Source organism: Dendrobates tinctorius, unplaced genomic scaffold (assembly GCF_039654945.1).
Source record: "Dendrobates tinctorius isolate UK_male_01 unplaced genomic scaffold, ASM3965494v1 ptg000089l, whole genome shotgun sequence".
Lineage (NCBI taxonomy): Eukaryota > Metazoa > Chordata > Amphibia > Anura > Dendrobatidae > Dendrobates > Dendrobates tinctorius.
The window spans coordinates 12,987,078-13,004,888 of NW_027361757.1; the positions used below are offsets into that span (position 1 = coordinate 12,987,078).

General features: G+C 44.8%; 1 protein-coding gene across 1 annotated transcript in view; it reads right to left on the minus strand.

Moving 5' to 3' along the window:
• The window catches only part of LOC141098292 (beta-microseminoprotein E1-like), a 32,884-nt gene extending 20,647 nt beyond the window's left edge, over positions 1-12,237 (minus strand). Inside the window, exons 1-2 of the mRNA XM_073585948.1 lie at positions 12,147-12,237; positions 202-310 (exon numbers count right to left, since the gene is read on the minus strand). Coding sequence (XP_073442049.1) covers positions 202-310; positions 12,147-12,149 — 112 coding nt within the window. The 5' untranslated portion in view covers positions 12,150-12,237. The remainder of the gene's footprint in view (positions 1-201; positions 311-12,146) is intronic.
• Between the last annotated feature and the right edge of the window lie 5,574 nt (positions 12,238-17,811).

The following is a 17,811-nucleotide window of genomic DNA, read 5'->3' on the forward strand; positions in this document are numbered from 1 at the left end:
ATCTTAACTATGTTTAGGGAAACCACTAGGCAAACCTTGCAGGATCACAATGTGTAATTAAAGACATAGGACAGAACAGTTTTGTTCATCAAATGTGTGATCTAGGCCACCGGTTGGGAATGTAGCGCCAATAATTTTTTGTATGGACATGTATTCGAAGCCTTAACCATTTATCTAAGTAAACTTTCCTTTAATACTTACCATCTGGTTTTTCGCCTGTACTTGAAAGTCTTGGTTCTTTGTCAATACATGCTCCATTGGATAAAGTCACCAGGAAGCTGTAACCAAGTAGAAAAGACACCAGACAGCTCTGAAAAATTAAGTAAAAGAGTGAAAGACTTTTAATGCTGCAAAATAACAGATACATGACATTTAAAAGGGAACCTATTATATTGAACAATCTGTTTGGGCATCAAGTTATAGTCATGGCCAAAAGTGTTGGCGCCCTTGAAATTGTTCCAGAAAATGAAGTATTTCTCCCAGAAAATTATTGCAATTACACATGTTTTGCTATACACATGTTTATTTCCTTTGTGCATCGGAACAACAGAAAAACAGATAAAAAAGCAAATTGGACATCATTTTACACAAAATCCCCAAAATAGGCTGCATAAAAATGTTGGCCCCTGTCCAAAAATTAGGGATGCTAATGTAATGCTCGTTCAAACTCACCTGTGGCAAATAAATGGTGTGGGCAATATGAAAATCACACCTGAAACCAGATAAAAAGGGGAGAAGTTGACTAAATCTTTGCATTGTGTGCCTGTATGTCCCACATTAAACACAAAGAACAGACAGAGGAGAAGAGCACTGTCTGAAGACTTCAGAACCAAAAATTGTTGAAAAATATCAACAATCTTAAGATTACAAATCCATCTCCAGAGTGTGCAACATAATCAAGAGGTTTACAACCCATGATACTGTAGCTAATCTCACTGGACATGGATGGCAGAGAAAATTTGATGAAAGGTTGCAATGCAGTATGGTCAGTAAGTTCCAAAAAGATTCAAGCTGTCCTGCAGGCTCAGGGTGCATTAGTATCAGCACAAAGTATCTGTTGATATGTTACTGAAATGAAATGCTATAGCAGGAGACTGAGGAGGACACCACTGCTGATACAGAGACATAACAAAGCTAGACTGCAATTTTCAAAAATGTATCTGAGTAAGCCAAAATCCTTCTGGGAAAGTGTATTGTGGACAGATGAGACCAAGATAGAGCTTTTTGGTAAAGCACATCATTCTACTGTTGACGGAATGAGGCCTACAAAGAAAAGAACATGGTACCTAAAGTCAGGCCTGTATTTGCCATTAAGCACCGGAAGACCGTGTTGCAGGGGGCGGCACAGAGGGGGAGGGAAAATATATATTTTTACCTCTCGCCTCCTCCATTAGACAGTGTGATAAATCCGCTGTCTTTTTTGGAGGAAGGGCAGAATGCAACTCCATTCATTTGTATTTGCATCTTTAAGACGTAAATACAAGTAAACCATGGACACAGGGAGCTGATTGACTCCAGAAGTAGTAGCGTTGGCACTCCCCATGGTTCTCCATACAATATCATGAATTCCCCATGGTCTTCCATAAAATATAATGCACTCCCATGTTCTTCCATATGATATAATGCACCCCTCATGGTCCCCCATGCTCTTTTATGGCCACCAGTCACTGATTTAAAAAAAATAAATTACAATACTCACCTCTCCTCATTGCACCCGATGCTTCGGTCTCCTGGGCATGTGGTGTGAAGTGCCCCACATCTCAGGAGAGCGGGGGCGTTGTAATGACATCATCGCACCTGCTGCTCTGATTCGTCAGACGCTGAGGCAGAATGATGGGGGAGGAAGCGTCTGCTGGTTGCATATGTGCAGAATGTGCAGATATTCATTTTTTTAGCTTTTAATTGGCACTTTATCAGGTGAATTACATAGCAGATCTGCCTTTAATAGATGTTGTGTGCTCATACTCATAGTTTGACTTATCAGTAAGGGGAGTGATCACTTAAAGTACCTAGGGCAGAATGAATGCCATATACGGCCCTGCTTACAGTCAAATATACATATGTTGGTGTTGTTTTGCTGCCTCTGGCACCGGGTGCCTTGATTGTGTGAATCATGAAATCTGAAGATCTGAAAGGATTTTGGGTCACTCTGTAGTACCCTTTGTCAGAAAGCTGAGTTTTCTAGGTCATGGGTCTTCCAGGAGATCAGAAATAGTTGGAAACAATGCACTCGAGAGTTCAGAAGTGGTAATTCCAGCTGCAGTAGCATCAAGTGTCACACTGTTACCTCTTACATACAGATGGTAGAGAGAATCTGTGAATGGACACATTAAATCCATTATTTTTGCCTGCTTTGCAGAATTTTTGCATACAAAAAGCCGCAACAAACATAAATCGGTCAATGGGTCCATGGAAAGAAGCAGCTGCAAGGCTTAGAATTCAAGAAGCACCCTGGATTGATGGAAACAGGAGAGTTCTGAAGTGGCAGCAATGAGTCTGGGTCTAAATCCCGTTGAACACCTGTGGAGAGTTTTTAAAGTGTGGTCCAAAATTCCAGCTCAGAGGTGTAAGAAGTTTGTTGATGGTTATAGGAAGCAATTGGTTTCATTTATTAATTCCAAAGGGTGTGCAACAAAATATTAAGTTGAGGGTGCCAACTATTTTGTCCTGCTCTTTTTGGGGGGTTTTATGCGAAATTATGTCCAATTTGCCTTCTCTTTTTTATTTCTGTTGTTCCAATACACACAAAGGAAATAAGCATGTGTAGCAAAACACGTGTAATTGCAATAATTTTCTAGAATAAATACTTCATGATCTTGAACATGTTCAAAGGTGCCAACACTTTCGACCATGACTGCACAGAGTAGGAAATATTTGGAATACTAATAAATATTTTTATTGAGTTTATTCATTTATATTCCTAAGCTTTGAAATCCAGTTAGTGCTCTTCATCAGTGATATACATTTATCTGTGTATGTACACTTACACATGGAAGGTGGTCAGTCATTGAGTGAGACCGCCCACTGGACTCCTAAGTATAGAACGTCTTTTCCCTCTAAATAATATCAATCAATTTCTCAGCCTCTCCTGCACTGTAACATACTGCCAGTAGTATGGAAAGCATTTTCAAGGTGACAGACTACCTTTGACTTTCTGATCAGCTAAATATGCAGTTAGACTTTACTTAAACTGCATTTTACTCAATAGATCTTAGGCTGGTTGCACATTTGCGTTTTTTAGCGCTGGAAAAAAACGCATACCTGCGCATGCGTTTTTTCCCCTATATTTAACATGGGTGCGCATACCTGCGCGCTGGTAAGCGCATGTATGCGATTTTCATGCGCTGCGTTTTTTTGGGGTGTGCATTTGGATTTTCCAGACGCAGCATGTTGCATTTTTTGGCCCTGCAAAAAAGCGCATGCGCACATATGCGCACGTTTTGCGCTAAAAATGGCCATTATAGCCTAGGGATGCACATACATGCGCACTGGCATGCTCATGTATGCGTTTTTTTGCACATGCGTTTTTTTTTTTAACCATGGAATTTAGGGGTTTGGGTTAGAGTTAGGGTTAGTTAAGGGGGTTTAGGGTTAGGGTTAGGGTCAGGGTCAGGGTTAGGGTTGGGGTTAGGGTCAGGGTTAGGGTTAAGTATGGTTTGGTTAAGGGTTAGGGTCAGGGTTAGGGTTAGGGTCAGGGTTAGGGTTAGGGTTAGGGTTAGGGTCAGGGTTAGGGTTAGTAAAGTCATGGTTTGGGTTAGTGTGAGGGGCCACCTAATGTTGGAAAAAAACGCAAACGCGGTAAAAACGCACTAAAAACGCATACAAACGCATAAAAACGCTGCGTTTTTTTCATGCATGCTCATAAAAATGCTTGAAAAAAACGCAGCAGTTGTATGCTTTTGTATGCGTTTTTTCAATGCGTTTTTTTGCGGGAAAAACGCGCTGCAAAAAAAAGCAAGTGTGAAACTAGCCTTAGAATAATAAAAATTTCTACAATTGGCTGTGTTTAAAAAATGTTTCTGTGCTAGGATAATCTTGTAAATGTTCTCCCGCTGTGTACTGTGTAATGTCTGTGTCTCACCGTGCTGGAGCGTAGTCTGAATATACGACCGTAACATTTTTACTTCTTCATCACTGAAGCTGAGTAAGAACTTGTTTTTTTGGGTGACAAATTGAAGTTTTGATTGATACCGTTATGAGATCCAAAAGACGTTTTGATTACTTTTATTGTATTTTTTTTTAGAAAGTGTGGTGACTGAAAAACCACTGTTATTATATTTTAAATTTTATGGCATTTTTGGATCAAGTTAATTAATTTTATATTTTTATGGATCAAACCTTTACGGACATACCGAGATCAAAGATTTTTTTTTTAATCTTTATTTTTAATGTAAATAAGTGGGTGATTTGAATTTTTGCCTTTTTTTTAAATGTTTTAAATACATAATTTTTTAACTTTATTTTTTATTTCTCTTTAACAACTTGAAATTGCGATTGTTTAATCGCTTATTCTCTATACAGCAATGTCACAGTATTGCAGAATACACTGTAAATCAGGATCTTCTTTGAAACTGTGCAAATAGCTGAACTTTCATTGGAGTACCAAGATGGCAGTGATGGGGGCACTCGGCTGGCACAGTAACTCATCAGCACCCCACGATTGCATCATAGTGGGCTGATGGTCTCTGGCTCACACACCAGCTGTGACATCCTTTAAATACCTAAATGTTTAATATCTGTGGCTGTGAATATTGCTAACAATATCTCAGGCAAGATGGCTGCACTCATATTAAAGTATAAGAAATAAAAAAAAGACTGCGTTTAAAAAATATTGATATCAGATAGCATACACTGAAACTGCTCAATACATCACACAGAATACACTGCTGTATATACATTGCATAGGATACACTAATCATCTGTTTATGTAAAACTAAGGATATACTGTAAATCACATAGTATACAATGAGACTGCTGGATACAACATATAGGAGACACTGAGACTGCTGTGGGCTCGCTCACATGAGAATATAACAAGGCTGAGTACAATCCGATGTTTTATCAGATAGCACTATGTTATTCTATGGGGCAGCTAAGATCTGCCATTTTTTCCTCATGTCGATCCGACATGAGAAAACAATCACAGCATGTTGCAAGTGGCTTTGAGACTTGGTTCCAACGCACACATACAAGTTTATGGTTGTGTGCAAAACATCGGACTGGACTAGGATGCCATCCGAGTGCAGTGCAATTACTGCGGACACAAGCAATAGAGAAAATTGTGAAATTACGATGTTAGAAAATCGGAGCACAGTGCACTGACACTCGGATCAAACTCTGATAAAGTTTGACAACCGTGTGATCCTGGCCTTATACATTGCATAGGATACTCTGAGACTCGGTATTAACTGTCACTGGGTACACTGCGCTCTTTACACTGTCTCACTAGCGGTATCGGGAGCTGTCAACTGCAATTCATCACAACACTGGCGCTTGGGGGTGCGGTGCGCGCTGCTCACCCTTCTGCACTCTCCCTGATGGTGGGAAACTGTCTGCCTTTGCGTGCCTTCCCCTTAGCTTCCGGTTCACCCGGGCCCCCTCCTTCCGGGTCATGGAAACTGTCCGGTCCCCTATTGTCATGTCGGACGCTGTTCACACCACAGCGTCCGGCAGGCAGAGGTAGTTCCACCTCCAGCCACTATAGCCTCAGTGGCGCCGGCTTGATCTTCAGGCTCTCGGGGGTTAATCCTGCTGGAGACCAGGTTGGAAGGTTAGTCACACCCACGGTCTTTAAATAGTCATACTGGCATATGGGCGTCGCCGATTATAGCTTGTGTTTCATACCAAGTGGTTCCGGTCTGGAGTGGAGGTGTTGCAGAGAGAGAGAGATTCGTATCTGGTGTCGTATGATCCGTCGTTATCCTTTCTCCTTCCCATATTTGTGTTTAGTTGTGCCCTGTTCACATTACTGTATATTCCTGTGTGTGTGCGGCGCAGTGCAGTTTAAGTTCTCCCTGTCTGTCATTATTTGTGTGGGAGCTTTGGTGGTGTGACTCCTCACTGGGTGGAGGGTGGAGGGTTAAGTGCAGGGCTGAGCAGGAGATAAGGAAAGGTCGGAGGCTCAGGCATTTGCACCTTCAGCAAAAACCCTGGGTTGAGGGTCAGACAGGGTTTTCCCTAGTTATAGGGACATCACAGGGGCCCGGGAATTACAGCCTTAGTTGAACTAAGCCCCCGTGACATTATAATCGGCCCACATTTTTTCAGGAGTCCATGGATCCATTAGATTCCATAACCCGCCAGTTGGCGGCGCTGTCCTTACAGGTCTCCGAGTTGAAAGGGGCAGTTCAGCAGCAGGGCCTGGTAGTAGCAAAGGTGCAAACGGCATCTGCAGGTATCGGTGCAGAGCCGAAGTTTCCGCTGCCAGAACGATTTTCAGGCGATCGCAGCAAATTTGTCGTATTTCGGGAGGCCTGCAAATTATACTTCCGCATGCGGCCAATATCCTCAGGTAATGAGGCCCAGCGAGTAGGGCTGGTGTTGTCATTACTGAGTGGTGACCCCCAAGCATGGGCATTTTCCTTACCAGCTGACTCTGCTACATTTCATTCGGTCGATAATGTTTTTTCTGCCCTCGGGCTCATTTACGATGACCCTGACCGACTGGCTCTAGCGGAATCTAAAATCCACGCCCTCCGCCAGGGGGAGCGCTTGGCAGAAGACTATTGTTCGGAATTTCGCCGCTGGGCTGTAGACACACAGTGGAATGACCCAGCACTGCGGAGCCAGTTTATTCATGGGGTATCAGGGAGGGTGAAACAAGCCCTCCTGATGTATGAGACTCCGGCATCATTGGAGTCTGCCATGAGTTTGGTGATACGTATTGATCGCCGTTTTCGTCAGGGGGCACAGGAGACGCTACCTCTGGGGGAAAACAGAGGTGCAGGTGTGGTTGAAGTAGATGAGTCCCCTGAACCTATGCAGATTGCTGGCGTGGCACAGGTTCAGCCTCGTGCTCCGGGATTCCGGAAGCCCGGAGCATGTTTCTACTGTGGTAAAGGAGGTCATTATGTTAACGTTTGCCCGGTACTACCCAAGAGGGTCACACCGGCGGAAAACTGTTAAGCTCAGAGGGTATGGAGGAGACCCAACTGAGCGTATGCATATCCTCCATGATGGTATCTCAATGTATGCTCCCTGCCAAGGTTATTATCGCCGGCAGAGAGCTACCTATATCAGTGTTTGTGGATAGCGGTTCCGCCACCAATCTCATAGATGAGGAGTTTGCACACACCGCCGGGTTTAAGATCGAAAAACTTCCTCACCCCATACAGGTGGTGACCATTAATGCTGTTCCCCTCCCTCAAGGGGAGATTACTGAGTTTGTGGCAGAGGTGAAACTCCACATTGGGGTCCTACATTCTGAGTCGGTTACATGTAGGGTCCTCCGTAATCTCCCAGCTCAAATGGTCCTGGGTTTTCCATGGCTGTCCTGGCACAACCCGGTAATTGATTGGAAAACTCAGGACATAGTACAATGGAGTGGTTTCTGCCAAGACAATTGCTTGGCCACATGTGTGTCCGCCGTGACGCCCAGCCTGCCGGAGGCTTTGCAGGATTTCGCGGATGTTTTCTCTGAGAAGGGTTGCTCAGAACTGCCTCCACATAGAGCCTATGACTGTGCGATTAGGTTAAAACCCGGGGCCAAATTAACTAAGGCCAGGATGTTTAATATTTCTGGTCCTGAGAGACAAGCTCTGAAAGACTACATCGCGGAGAGTCTGAGCAAAGGTCACATCCGGCCTTCGTCCTCGCCTGTAGCCGCGGGGTTTTTCTTCATTAAGAAGAAAGATGGGGGGTTACGCCCGTGTCTGGATTTCCGAGAGTTAAACCAGATTACTATCCGTGATCCCTACCCAATGCCGTTGATCCCGGATTTGTTCAACCAGGTAGCGGGGGTGAAATGGTTTTCTAAGCTGGACCTCAGGGGGGGCGTATAACCTCATAAGGGTCCGTCAGGGGGATGAGTGGAAGACGGCGTTTAACACTCCTGAGGGTCATTTTGAGAGTCTGGTTATGCCGTTTGGGTTGACCACCGCGCCTGCCGTTTTCCAACATTTTATTAATGATGTATTTGCTCATGTCCTGGGGAGATTTGTGATTGTATACCTGGATGATATCCTCATTTATTCTAGCGATCGGGACACTCATTTGGAGCATGTTAGGCAGGTGTTACAGTTGCTCTGGGAGAACCAGCTCTATGCTAAGCTGGAAAAATGTTTATTTTTTGTCCAGGAGTTGCCCTTTTTGGGATATATTGTGTCCGCAGCCGGTTTTAAAATGGACACCGCTAAGGTGCAAGCGGTGCTGCAATGGGAGAGGCCAGAGAGTCTGAAAGCACTCCAGCGGTTCCTTGGGTTTGCGAATTATTATAGGAAATTTATAAAACACTTTTCGACTGTCGCCAAACCGCTCACGGACATGACAAAAAAGGGTGCCGATCTGGCGAACTGGCCTGAGGTGGCTATACGTGCATTTGAGCGTCTGAAGAATAGTTTTGCTTCAGCCCCCATTCTGGTGCAACCAGACGTGTCTAAACCTTTTGTGGTAGAGGTTGATGCGTCGGAGGTGGGAGTGGGGGCAGTACTGTCTCAAGGCTCGTCCTTGAGCGAGATGCATCCATGCGCCTACTTCTCCAATAAGCTGTCGCCGGCCGAACGGAATTATGATATCGGCAACAGGGAGTTGTTGGCCATCAAACTGGCTTTTGAGGAATGGCGACACTTCTTGGAGGGGGCGGCTCACCATGTCACAGTTATCACCGACCATAAGAATCTGCTCTACCTGGAGTCGGCCAAGCGTCTGTCTCCTAGGCAGGCTCGCTGGGCATTGTTTTTTACTCGTTTCAATTTTCTTGTGACGTACCGTCCCGGGGCTAAAAACACCAAGGCGGATGCTTTGTCTAGGTGTTTTCCGGGGGGAGAACCTCGGGAAGAGCCGGTACCCATCCTCCAGAAAGGGGTAGTGGTCTCGGCTCTCACGACTGAGGTAGAGGCGGAGATTGCCGAGGCCCAAGAGGAGGTACCACCAGGTCTTCCCGCCAACAAATCATTTGTACCCCTGCATCTTCGGCTTAAGGTGTTGAAGGAACACCACGATTCGGTACTGGCTGGTCACCCAGGGGTGAAGGGCACCTTAGAGCTGGTATCGCGTCGTTTCTGGTGGCCCAAAATCCGGCAGGACGTGGTCTCGTACGTGGCAGCTTGCATCACGTGCGCTAGGGCTAAGTCACCCCGAACCCGTCCTGCTGGCACGCTACAGCCTCTGGGGGTACCCAATAGGCCATGGACAGAAATCTCCATGGATTTTATCACTGACTTGCCAGCCTCGGCAGGGAACACGGTCATCCTGGTGGTGGTTGACCGTTTTTCAAAGATGGCGCATTTTGTGGCGTTGTCTTCTTTGCCCAATGCTAAGACGTTGGCTCAGTTATTTGTGAAGGAGGTGGTCAGACTCCACGGAGTACCGTCTGACATAGTATCTGATAGGGGTACGCAATTTGTGGCGAGGTTTTGGAAAGCTTTTTGCTCAAGGTTGGGGATCAAGTTGTCACATTCATCGGCGTTTCATCCACAGTCTAATGGACAAACTGAGCGCATGAACCAAAATCTAGAACAGTATTTACGATGCTTTGTGTCCGACAACCAGGAGGAGTGGTCTACTTTCCTTCCTCTGGCCAAATTCGCGTTAAATAATCACCGCCAAGAGTCATCAGGAGAGTCTCCATTCTTTTGTGTGTACGGTCAACATCCTCAGTTTTGTACCTTACGTCAGGGTGACTCCGGGGGTGTCCCGGAGGAGGATCAGCTAGGAGCCCAATTGTCATCAGTCTGGAGGCGGGTGAAACAGCGTTTGTTGAGCATGAGTGCCAGGTACAAACGGGTGGCTGACAGTAGACGCGTGCCAGGTCCGGACCTGTGTGTGGGTGAATGGGTGTGGTTAGCTACGAAGAACATAAAACTCAAAATCCCATCTTTAAAACTGGGTCCAAGGTTTATTGGGCCTTTTAGGATTTCTGCCATCATTAACCCAGTGGCTTATCGGTTGGAACTTCCTGCGGTGTACAGAATACATAACGTTTTTCACAGGGCTTTATTGAAAAAGGTGGTAGGCTTGGTGGACACGACGCCGATGCCACCTCCAGTCATGGTGGATGGCGATTTAGAGTTCGAGGTCGCCAAGGTAGTGGACTCTCGAGTAGTACGCCGTACTCTTCAGTATTTGGGGCACTGGCGGGGGTATGGTCCGGAGGAGAGGTCTTGGGTTCCAGCCTCAGACATACATGCGGATCGGCTGGTCAGTTCTTTTCACCGTCGTCATCCGGACAAGCCGGGTCCTATGAGTCTTGAGGGCCCTGGGGTCCCTCGCAGAAGACGGGGTACTGTCATGTCGGACGCTGTTCACACCACAGCGTCCGGCAGGCAGAGGTAGTTCCACCTCCAGCCACTATAGCCTCAGTGGCGCCGGCTTGATCTTCAGGCTCTCGGGGGTTAATCCTGCTGGAGACCAGGTTGGAAGGTTAGTCACGCCCACGGTCTTTAAATAGTCATACTGGCATATGGGCGTCGCCGATTATAGCTTGTGTTTCATACCAAGTGGTTCCGGTCTGGAGTGGAGGTGTTGCAGAGAGAGAGAGATTCGTATCTGGTGTCGTATGATCCGTCGTTATCCTTTCTCCTTCCCATATTTGTGTTTAGTTGTGCCCTGTTCACATTACTGTATATTCCTGTGTGTGTGCGGCGCAGTGCAGTTTAAGTTCTCCCTGTCTGTCATTATTTGTGTGGGAGCTTTGGTGGTGTGACTCCTCACTGGGTGGAGGGTTAAGTGCAGGGCTGAGCAGGAGATAAGGAAAGGTCGGAGGCTCAGGCATTTGCACCTTCAGCAAAAACCCTGGGTTGAGGGTCAGACAGGGTTTTCCCTAGTTATAGGGACATCACAGGGGCCCGGGAATTACAGCCTTAGTTGAACTAAGCCCCCGTGACACCTATTGCTGCCCCCGGGCAACATGAGATGCAGCCTCGACAGTTCCGGACCCAGCTCAGTACAGGCACCTGCAGCCTGGTCTTCCTCCTTACAAATACATCACATATAATATACTGATACTGCTGTATATACATCACAGAGGATACACTGAGACTGCTGTATAGACATCACATGGGATGCACTAAAACTCTGCTCTATAAATCACATAATATACACTGACACTTTGTTGTATACATGACACAAGATTTATTGAGAGTATACTGTACACATTTGGGCACAGTAGCTCAATATTCCTGATATATTACTATCTATCATTGACTACCATTATATAAGAGGAAGAGCATTAGTGGAATCATATCAGAGGGAAATAACAAATCAATATGGCAGGCAACTCAGACATGGTGCATCAACCAAAACAGTTACACATAAGTCATACAAAAAGGCTCTACATTATTCTTTAATAATTGTCTCCACTCTATAAGGAAAAGAAAATATAATAGTGCTTCTTTAGAGATGAAATGTTGCTAAGTCAACAGTGGCCAGTTTTTGCTCTTATCATATTCACGCTGCTGTCATTTTTTTAAAATCTGCTATTACTAGAAATATGATTCTTTTAAACTACTAATCTTTATGGTCTTTACAATGAGCCTCTGTGGAGTTGCATAATTACCCTATCCACACGCTCTTTGTAAAGACCATAAAAACCAGCACTAACTTTAAAGGCCCATATATTTGAATCCATACTGCGGAGTTATAATAAACAAACAAAACAAAGAAACAGCATATTCAAGAAAGTAGCCAGAGGAAGAGAAGAACAAAAACTTTTCAAATTTGACCCATTACAGCCCTTTTTACATCAATCATCCCCCTATAGACAATTTGCTATTTGCCGTCCCACCAACCATATCATGAAGCTTTTCAGTTAGCAATATTTACATACCATTGCAATATGCAAATCCAAACTTTGAGTATAATTGATAAACCACAAGATCATCACAAATCTTGATCCAGGTATCTAAATCTTCATGCACTTTCTGTATGAAGTCACACATTATAACATTAGTTTTTCTTGAAGAAAAAAGAAAATAAGTTACCGTACTTACCATTGCCAATTTCTGGTACACGACTAAAAGATGACACTAGTATCCTACAGAAGGGAAACAGGTTTCTGTTCTTGAGGTTTGCAACGTGAATAGTATTTATAATGTGATTATGAGCAACAGATAAAAGGTGTGGCTTTAAGACGCAGAATTGTGGCACGCCTATGATTCTTAGAGGTAGGTGATCATTTGTGCATTACTCATGGAAAGAGCTTTCATTGTTTAATATATGTTAAAGCACAACCAAAGCAAACCAAAAAGAATATACAAAGAGAAGAGAAATCAGTGCATAGACGTCCAAAATATGGTGTTAAATCACAAGTATTTTTATTAAACAGCACAGGTTAAAATTGGCACAAATGGCAGGCAAAAGGGTGACACAATACAAAAAACAGAGCTGCAAGGTATACAGTGTCTAAAAGGCCCCAATAACCAAAATCACGTATTATAACTCCTGGTAATAAAGATGGAAAAATTATCTATTTGCCTAGAATCAGATTAAAATGATCTCCCAGCCACCACTAAGAAGAGCTAGCAGGCCAGTTTAAGATATAGTAAGGGGTATAATCCCCAAGTGGACAGCCATGTTCCAAGGAGTAAAGTTACATAGACCGGGAATTTTACAGACACATACCAGGGAGGAGGACACTGGACCCCAGACTCAGCAAACCCTGACGTACGTTTCGGATTGATCTTCCTTCCTCAGGGGATGTCCACTTGGTGGGTGGGAGATCATTTTTTTGGGAGATCATGTGAACACAGCCTAAATATTAAAAGGCCCATGGCGTGTTTCTTCTCCTGAGTGAATGCATTAGGCTGTGGTCACACTTGCGAGTGTGATGCGAGAAACTCACGCAAGTCTCTCGCATCAATACACGGCACTGCCGCCGGCACTCGGGACCGGAGCGGGCACCTGCATAGAAATACATGTAGCCGCACACTCCGATCCTGAGTGCTGGCTGCAGTGCCGGGTATTGATGCGATAGACTTGCGTGACCCTGGCCTTAATGGCAGAATTTCAATGTACAGCATAATACTAGTGTTAGTATGAGTACTTTTTGTTTTCTCCCATACTCCAAAGACATACTGATAGGGAATTTAGATTGTGAGCCAGAATGTTATCTTTTAAACTAATTTATTGAAGAGAATAAAGCCCCCGTCACACACTGCAATATCGCTAGCAATATCGCTGTAAAGTCACCGATTTTGTGACGTAGCAGCGATATTGCTAGCGATATCGCTACATGTGATACTTACCTCCGACCGGCTCCCCCGCTGGTTATCGCTGATTGTGCGAGAAGCTCCTGGGCCGTTTCTCGTCGGGCGCTTCCTGCGGCGCCGACGAGCGACGCATGGAGCCGGGCGGGAGGACGCAGGATCGCCGCGTCTGACAGGTAAGTAGCGACCCCCGTCCCCAGCGATGTCGCTGGTGAGATCTGCCTGTGTGGCAGCTCACTAGCGACCACTTAGCGATGTACCAGCGATCCTGACCGTGTCATATCGCTGGTGGGGATCGCTGGTGCATCGCTAGGTGTAACGGTACCCTAAGTCAGCAGGTTTTTGATATGCAAACTGAGATCACCATGATGTAGGATCAGAGTGTTTTGTTATTTTAATAAAAATAGTGTTTTATCAGCAGGAGATTATAACTACAGGACAACTGGACTTGTGCATTTTAGTCCAACCCCAATCCTAGCACTGATTAGCAGCTCTGTCACTGTACAATGTACACAGAAAGCTGTGGTGTGAGCAAGATTGTGCACAGCTCAACAACTAAGATCTGCTAGATCTGCAGCAAAGATAAGTATGGACCCAATAGGTCAGAGCTTTCACACCAGAATTCTGGCATGAAAAGCAGAAGTGCATGAAGGACTCCCTTGTGGTGTTGTGCCCAGAGGAAAACTGCTTGGAGGTATGTAGTATATAATATTGTACACTTTTTCATTGGTCCGCATCAGTGGTACCACACCGGAGGCGCTGCCCTACATAATGCTGCTCTCAGATGAGTTAGTAAAAAACCTGCTGATAATTTTTTTTATTTAAATTGATAAAATTGCAAGTGCTTGTAAAAGATGAGCGATTTTTCATTCTACCCTTCATTAAAAATCTCTGTTTTTAAGAATGGAGGGATTTTTAATTACTGAATTACTGTATATACGGTAATTTATACCTTATAGCTCTTAGGCAAGATTACCTGCCACTTCTGCCGTCTACCGGACGTGGCCAGTTTCGTGAGCAATTACAGTGTGCTTGCAAGCACTGGTCTGAAGCTTCCCGGATTGCTGAATTGCTTCAGTGCCCCTGCACTTCTCTAATGCATCACAGCCTGCAAAGTTTGGGCTAAAGGCTCAGCCATGCTGCCGAGCAAAACTGTCAATCTTCAGGAGCCTGCAGCAAGCAGAAACCTGGAAGGCAGGGGAACAGTGTGCTCCTGAGAATAGGATCCAGTGACAAATCCTCTAATAAATGTACAGTGGATCGGGAGCTGTATATCCACAATCAAATACTGTAATACGTATATATGTATACAAGGATATCCAGAAGTTGTTATCCCCATATTTGTACAGAATCCTCCTACACAGTGCCGTATTTAGAGTTTATGCTGCCCTAGGCACTTTAAGTGCTGCCTCCCCCATTGGCGAGTATGACTAATGCAGACACTTTGGCAAAAATCGCTGATGTGAAAGTAGCCTTTCTCCCTAGTGCAGCCATTTCCCCATTGCAGCCATCTCCTCAGTGCAGCCATCTTCCCAGTGCAGCAGTCTCCCCAATGCAGCCGTCTCCCCAGTGCAGCCGTCTCCCCAGTGCAGCCGTCTCCCCAGTGCAGCCGTCTCCCCAGTGCAGCCATCTCCCCAGTGCAGCCATCTCCCCAGTGCAGCCATCTCCCCAGTGCAGCCATCTCCTCAGTGCAGTCATCTCCCCAGTGCAGTCATCTCCCCAGTGCAGTCATCTCCCCAGTGCAGCCATCTTCCCAGTGCACCCATCTCCTCAGTGCACCCATTTCCCCAGTGCACCCATCTACCCAGTGCAGCCATCTACCCAGTGCAGCCATCTCCTTAGTGCAGCCATCTCCTCAGTGCAGCCATCTCCCTAGTGCACCCATCTCCTCAGTGCACCCATCTCCTCAGTGCACCCATTTCCCCAGTGCACCCATCTCCCTAGTGCAGCCATCTCCCCAGTGCAGGCTCCGCTCATTCTTCCCCTTCCGCCGCTCATTCTCCATCCGGCTCACCTGTGCCGTGGCTTGGTCCATTCCATGCTGCTGCTGCATGTCTCTAGTCTAGCCAGGCGCCGGTATCTTTAGTTCTTTCTGTTTGTGTGAGTGCGCGGTCACGTGATACCGCTCATTAAGGTCATGAATATGGGCGCCACGCCTATGAGAGTGCAGTGGCTTCCATATTCATGATCTTAATGAGCGGTACCATGTGTGACCGCGCACTCACACAGGAAGAACAGATATCAACGCAGGACCATCGGAGCTGCAGCACAGGCACCGCTGGAGGAGGTGAGTATGATGGGGGGAACGAGAAGGAGGGCCAACCCCGGACTAAAAAAAAAAAGAAAAAATACCTTGCTCAGGTGCCGCCCCCCGCAGAGTCCCACCCTAGGCACGTGCCCACGAGTGCCTAATGGCAAATACGGCCCTGCTCCTACAAGTGCTGGTTTACCGGAGTTTAACCCTGAATAAGGTTCTTTAGGTAGAAAATTTTGACACCTACAAATATTTTATGCACATTTAATACTTGTAAAAATGTGATAAATCTGAGTCATATAACAATAAAATTAGCATAAACGATTGGTCTTAAAATTCATTCTGTACATTCAGCCCAGAGTGAGTAACACAAATTCTTGCCCTCTCTTTACTTGTGCAACTGGTTTTGGGGAACAAAATGGCTGGGCAGAGACATGTTATTGTTTATAGATGTAATTATCCAAACGGAAACACAAATCTATTCAATGCAAATTAGAATATAGTATGTTGAATCAAAATGGATAGTATTCCAGTTAAAAGTTTTTCATCTCATTTCATGTAGAGTTTTGTAGTTGCTCCTTACTTTTATCTAGGCCAAGTTTCCCTTTTCAAAAAATCTTTCTGGTCTTGACGAAAAGGTGCTAGAATAAAATATCTTCCATTTCTGAATAAAAATAACCAAACACCTTAGATAACTGTCTGGCAGCTGTCTCTCCCAATTTCCCCATACATATGAACATTCTTCTTGGTTCAGCAGTCATCTTTTCAATGGTGAGAGTGGTAAAAGTCACTTAGAGACACCCCTGACCATTGTTTATCTTCCCCAAAACCAAAGGGGGAGAATTGATAGGCTCCACCACACATTCTATGTTTTCAAGTTAGTGGGTTTAAACAATTTAAATTTAATGTATTTTGGGCAGGTCAATCAGTGGTCTCATGTGGTCTACATCGGCATGACTGCAAGGCCCAGTGATTAGCTTCAGTGGTCACATGTGATGTAGTTGTGATGCCTATCAAAAATGATGAATGCAGTGCCAGAGAAACAAAGCAAGCAAAGGTGAGTAACAATTACATTTATTGTTTTCACCTAGAGGAAACACGTTGGCCTAAAATAATTACACACGTGGTCAAAATTGTTGGTACTCCTAGTTTAATTACAGAAAAACCCACAATGGTCACAGAAATAACTTGAATCTGACAAAAGTAATAATAAATGAAAAATCTATGAAAATGAACAAATGAAAGTCAGACATTGCTTTCCAACCATGCTTCCACAGAATTTTAAAAAAAATAAAACTAATGAAATAGGTCTGGACAGAAATGATGGTTACCCCTGAAAATAATGTGACAAAAGGGACATGATAAATCAATGTGTGTCCACTAATTAGCATCACATGTGTCTACAATCTTGGAATCAGTGAGTGGGCCTGTATAGAGGGCTACAGATACTCACTGTGCTGTTTGGTGACATGGTGTGTATCACACTCAACATGGACCAGAGGAAGCGAAGGAAAGAGTTGTCTCAGAAGATTAGAAAGAAAAAACATGTTAAAGGTAAAAGCTATAAGACCATCTCCAAGCAGCTTGATGTTCCTGTGACTACAGTTGCACATATTATTCAGAAATTATAGCTCCATGGGACTGTATCAACCTCCCTGGATGTGGCCGCAGGAGGAAAATTGATGACAATTCGAAGAGATTTATAATACGAATGGTAACAAAAGAGCCCAGAAAAACTTCTAAACAGATTAAAGGTGAACTTGAAGGTCAAGGAACCTCAGTGTCAGATGGCACCATCTGTCGTTGTATGAGCCAAAGTGGACTTCATGGGAGACGACCAAGGAGGACACCATTGTTGAAAAGAAATCATAAAAAAACCAGACTGGAATTTGCTAAACTACATGCTGACAAGCAACAAAGCTTCTGGGAGAATGTCCTAAGGACAGATGAGAGAAAAATTGAACTTTTTGGCAAGGCACATCAGCTCTATGTTCACAGATGGAAAAATAAAGCACATCAAGAAAAGAACACTGTCCCTACTGTGAAACATGGAGGAGGCTCTGTTATTTTCTGGGGCTGCTTTGCTGCATCTGGAACAGGATGTCTAGAATCTGTGCAGGGTACAATGAAATCTTAAGACTATCAAGGGATTCTAGAGACAAATGTGCTTCCCAGTGTCAGAAAGCTTGGTCTCAG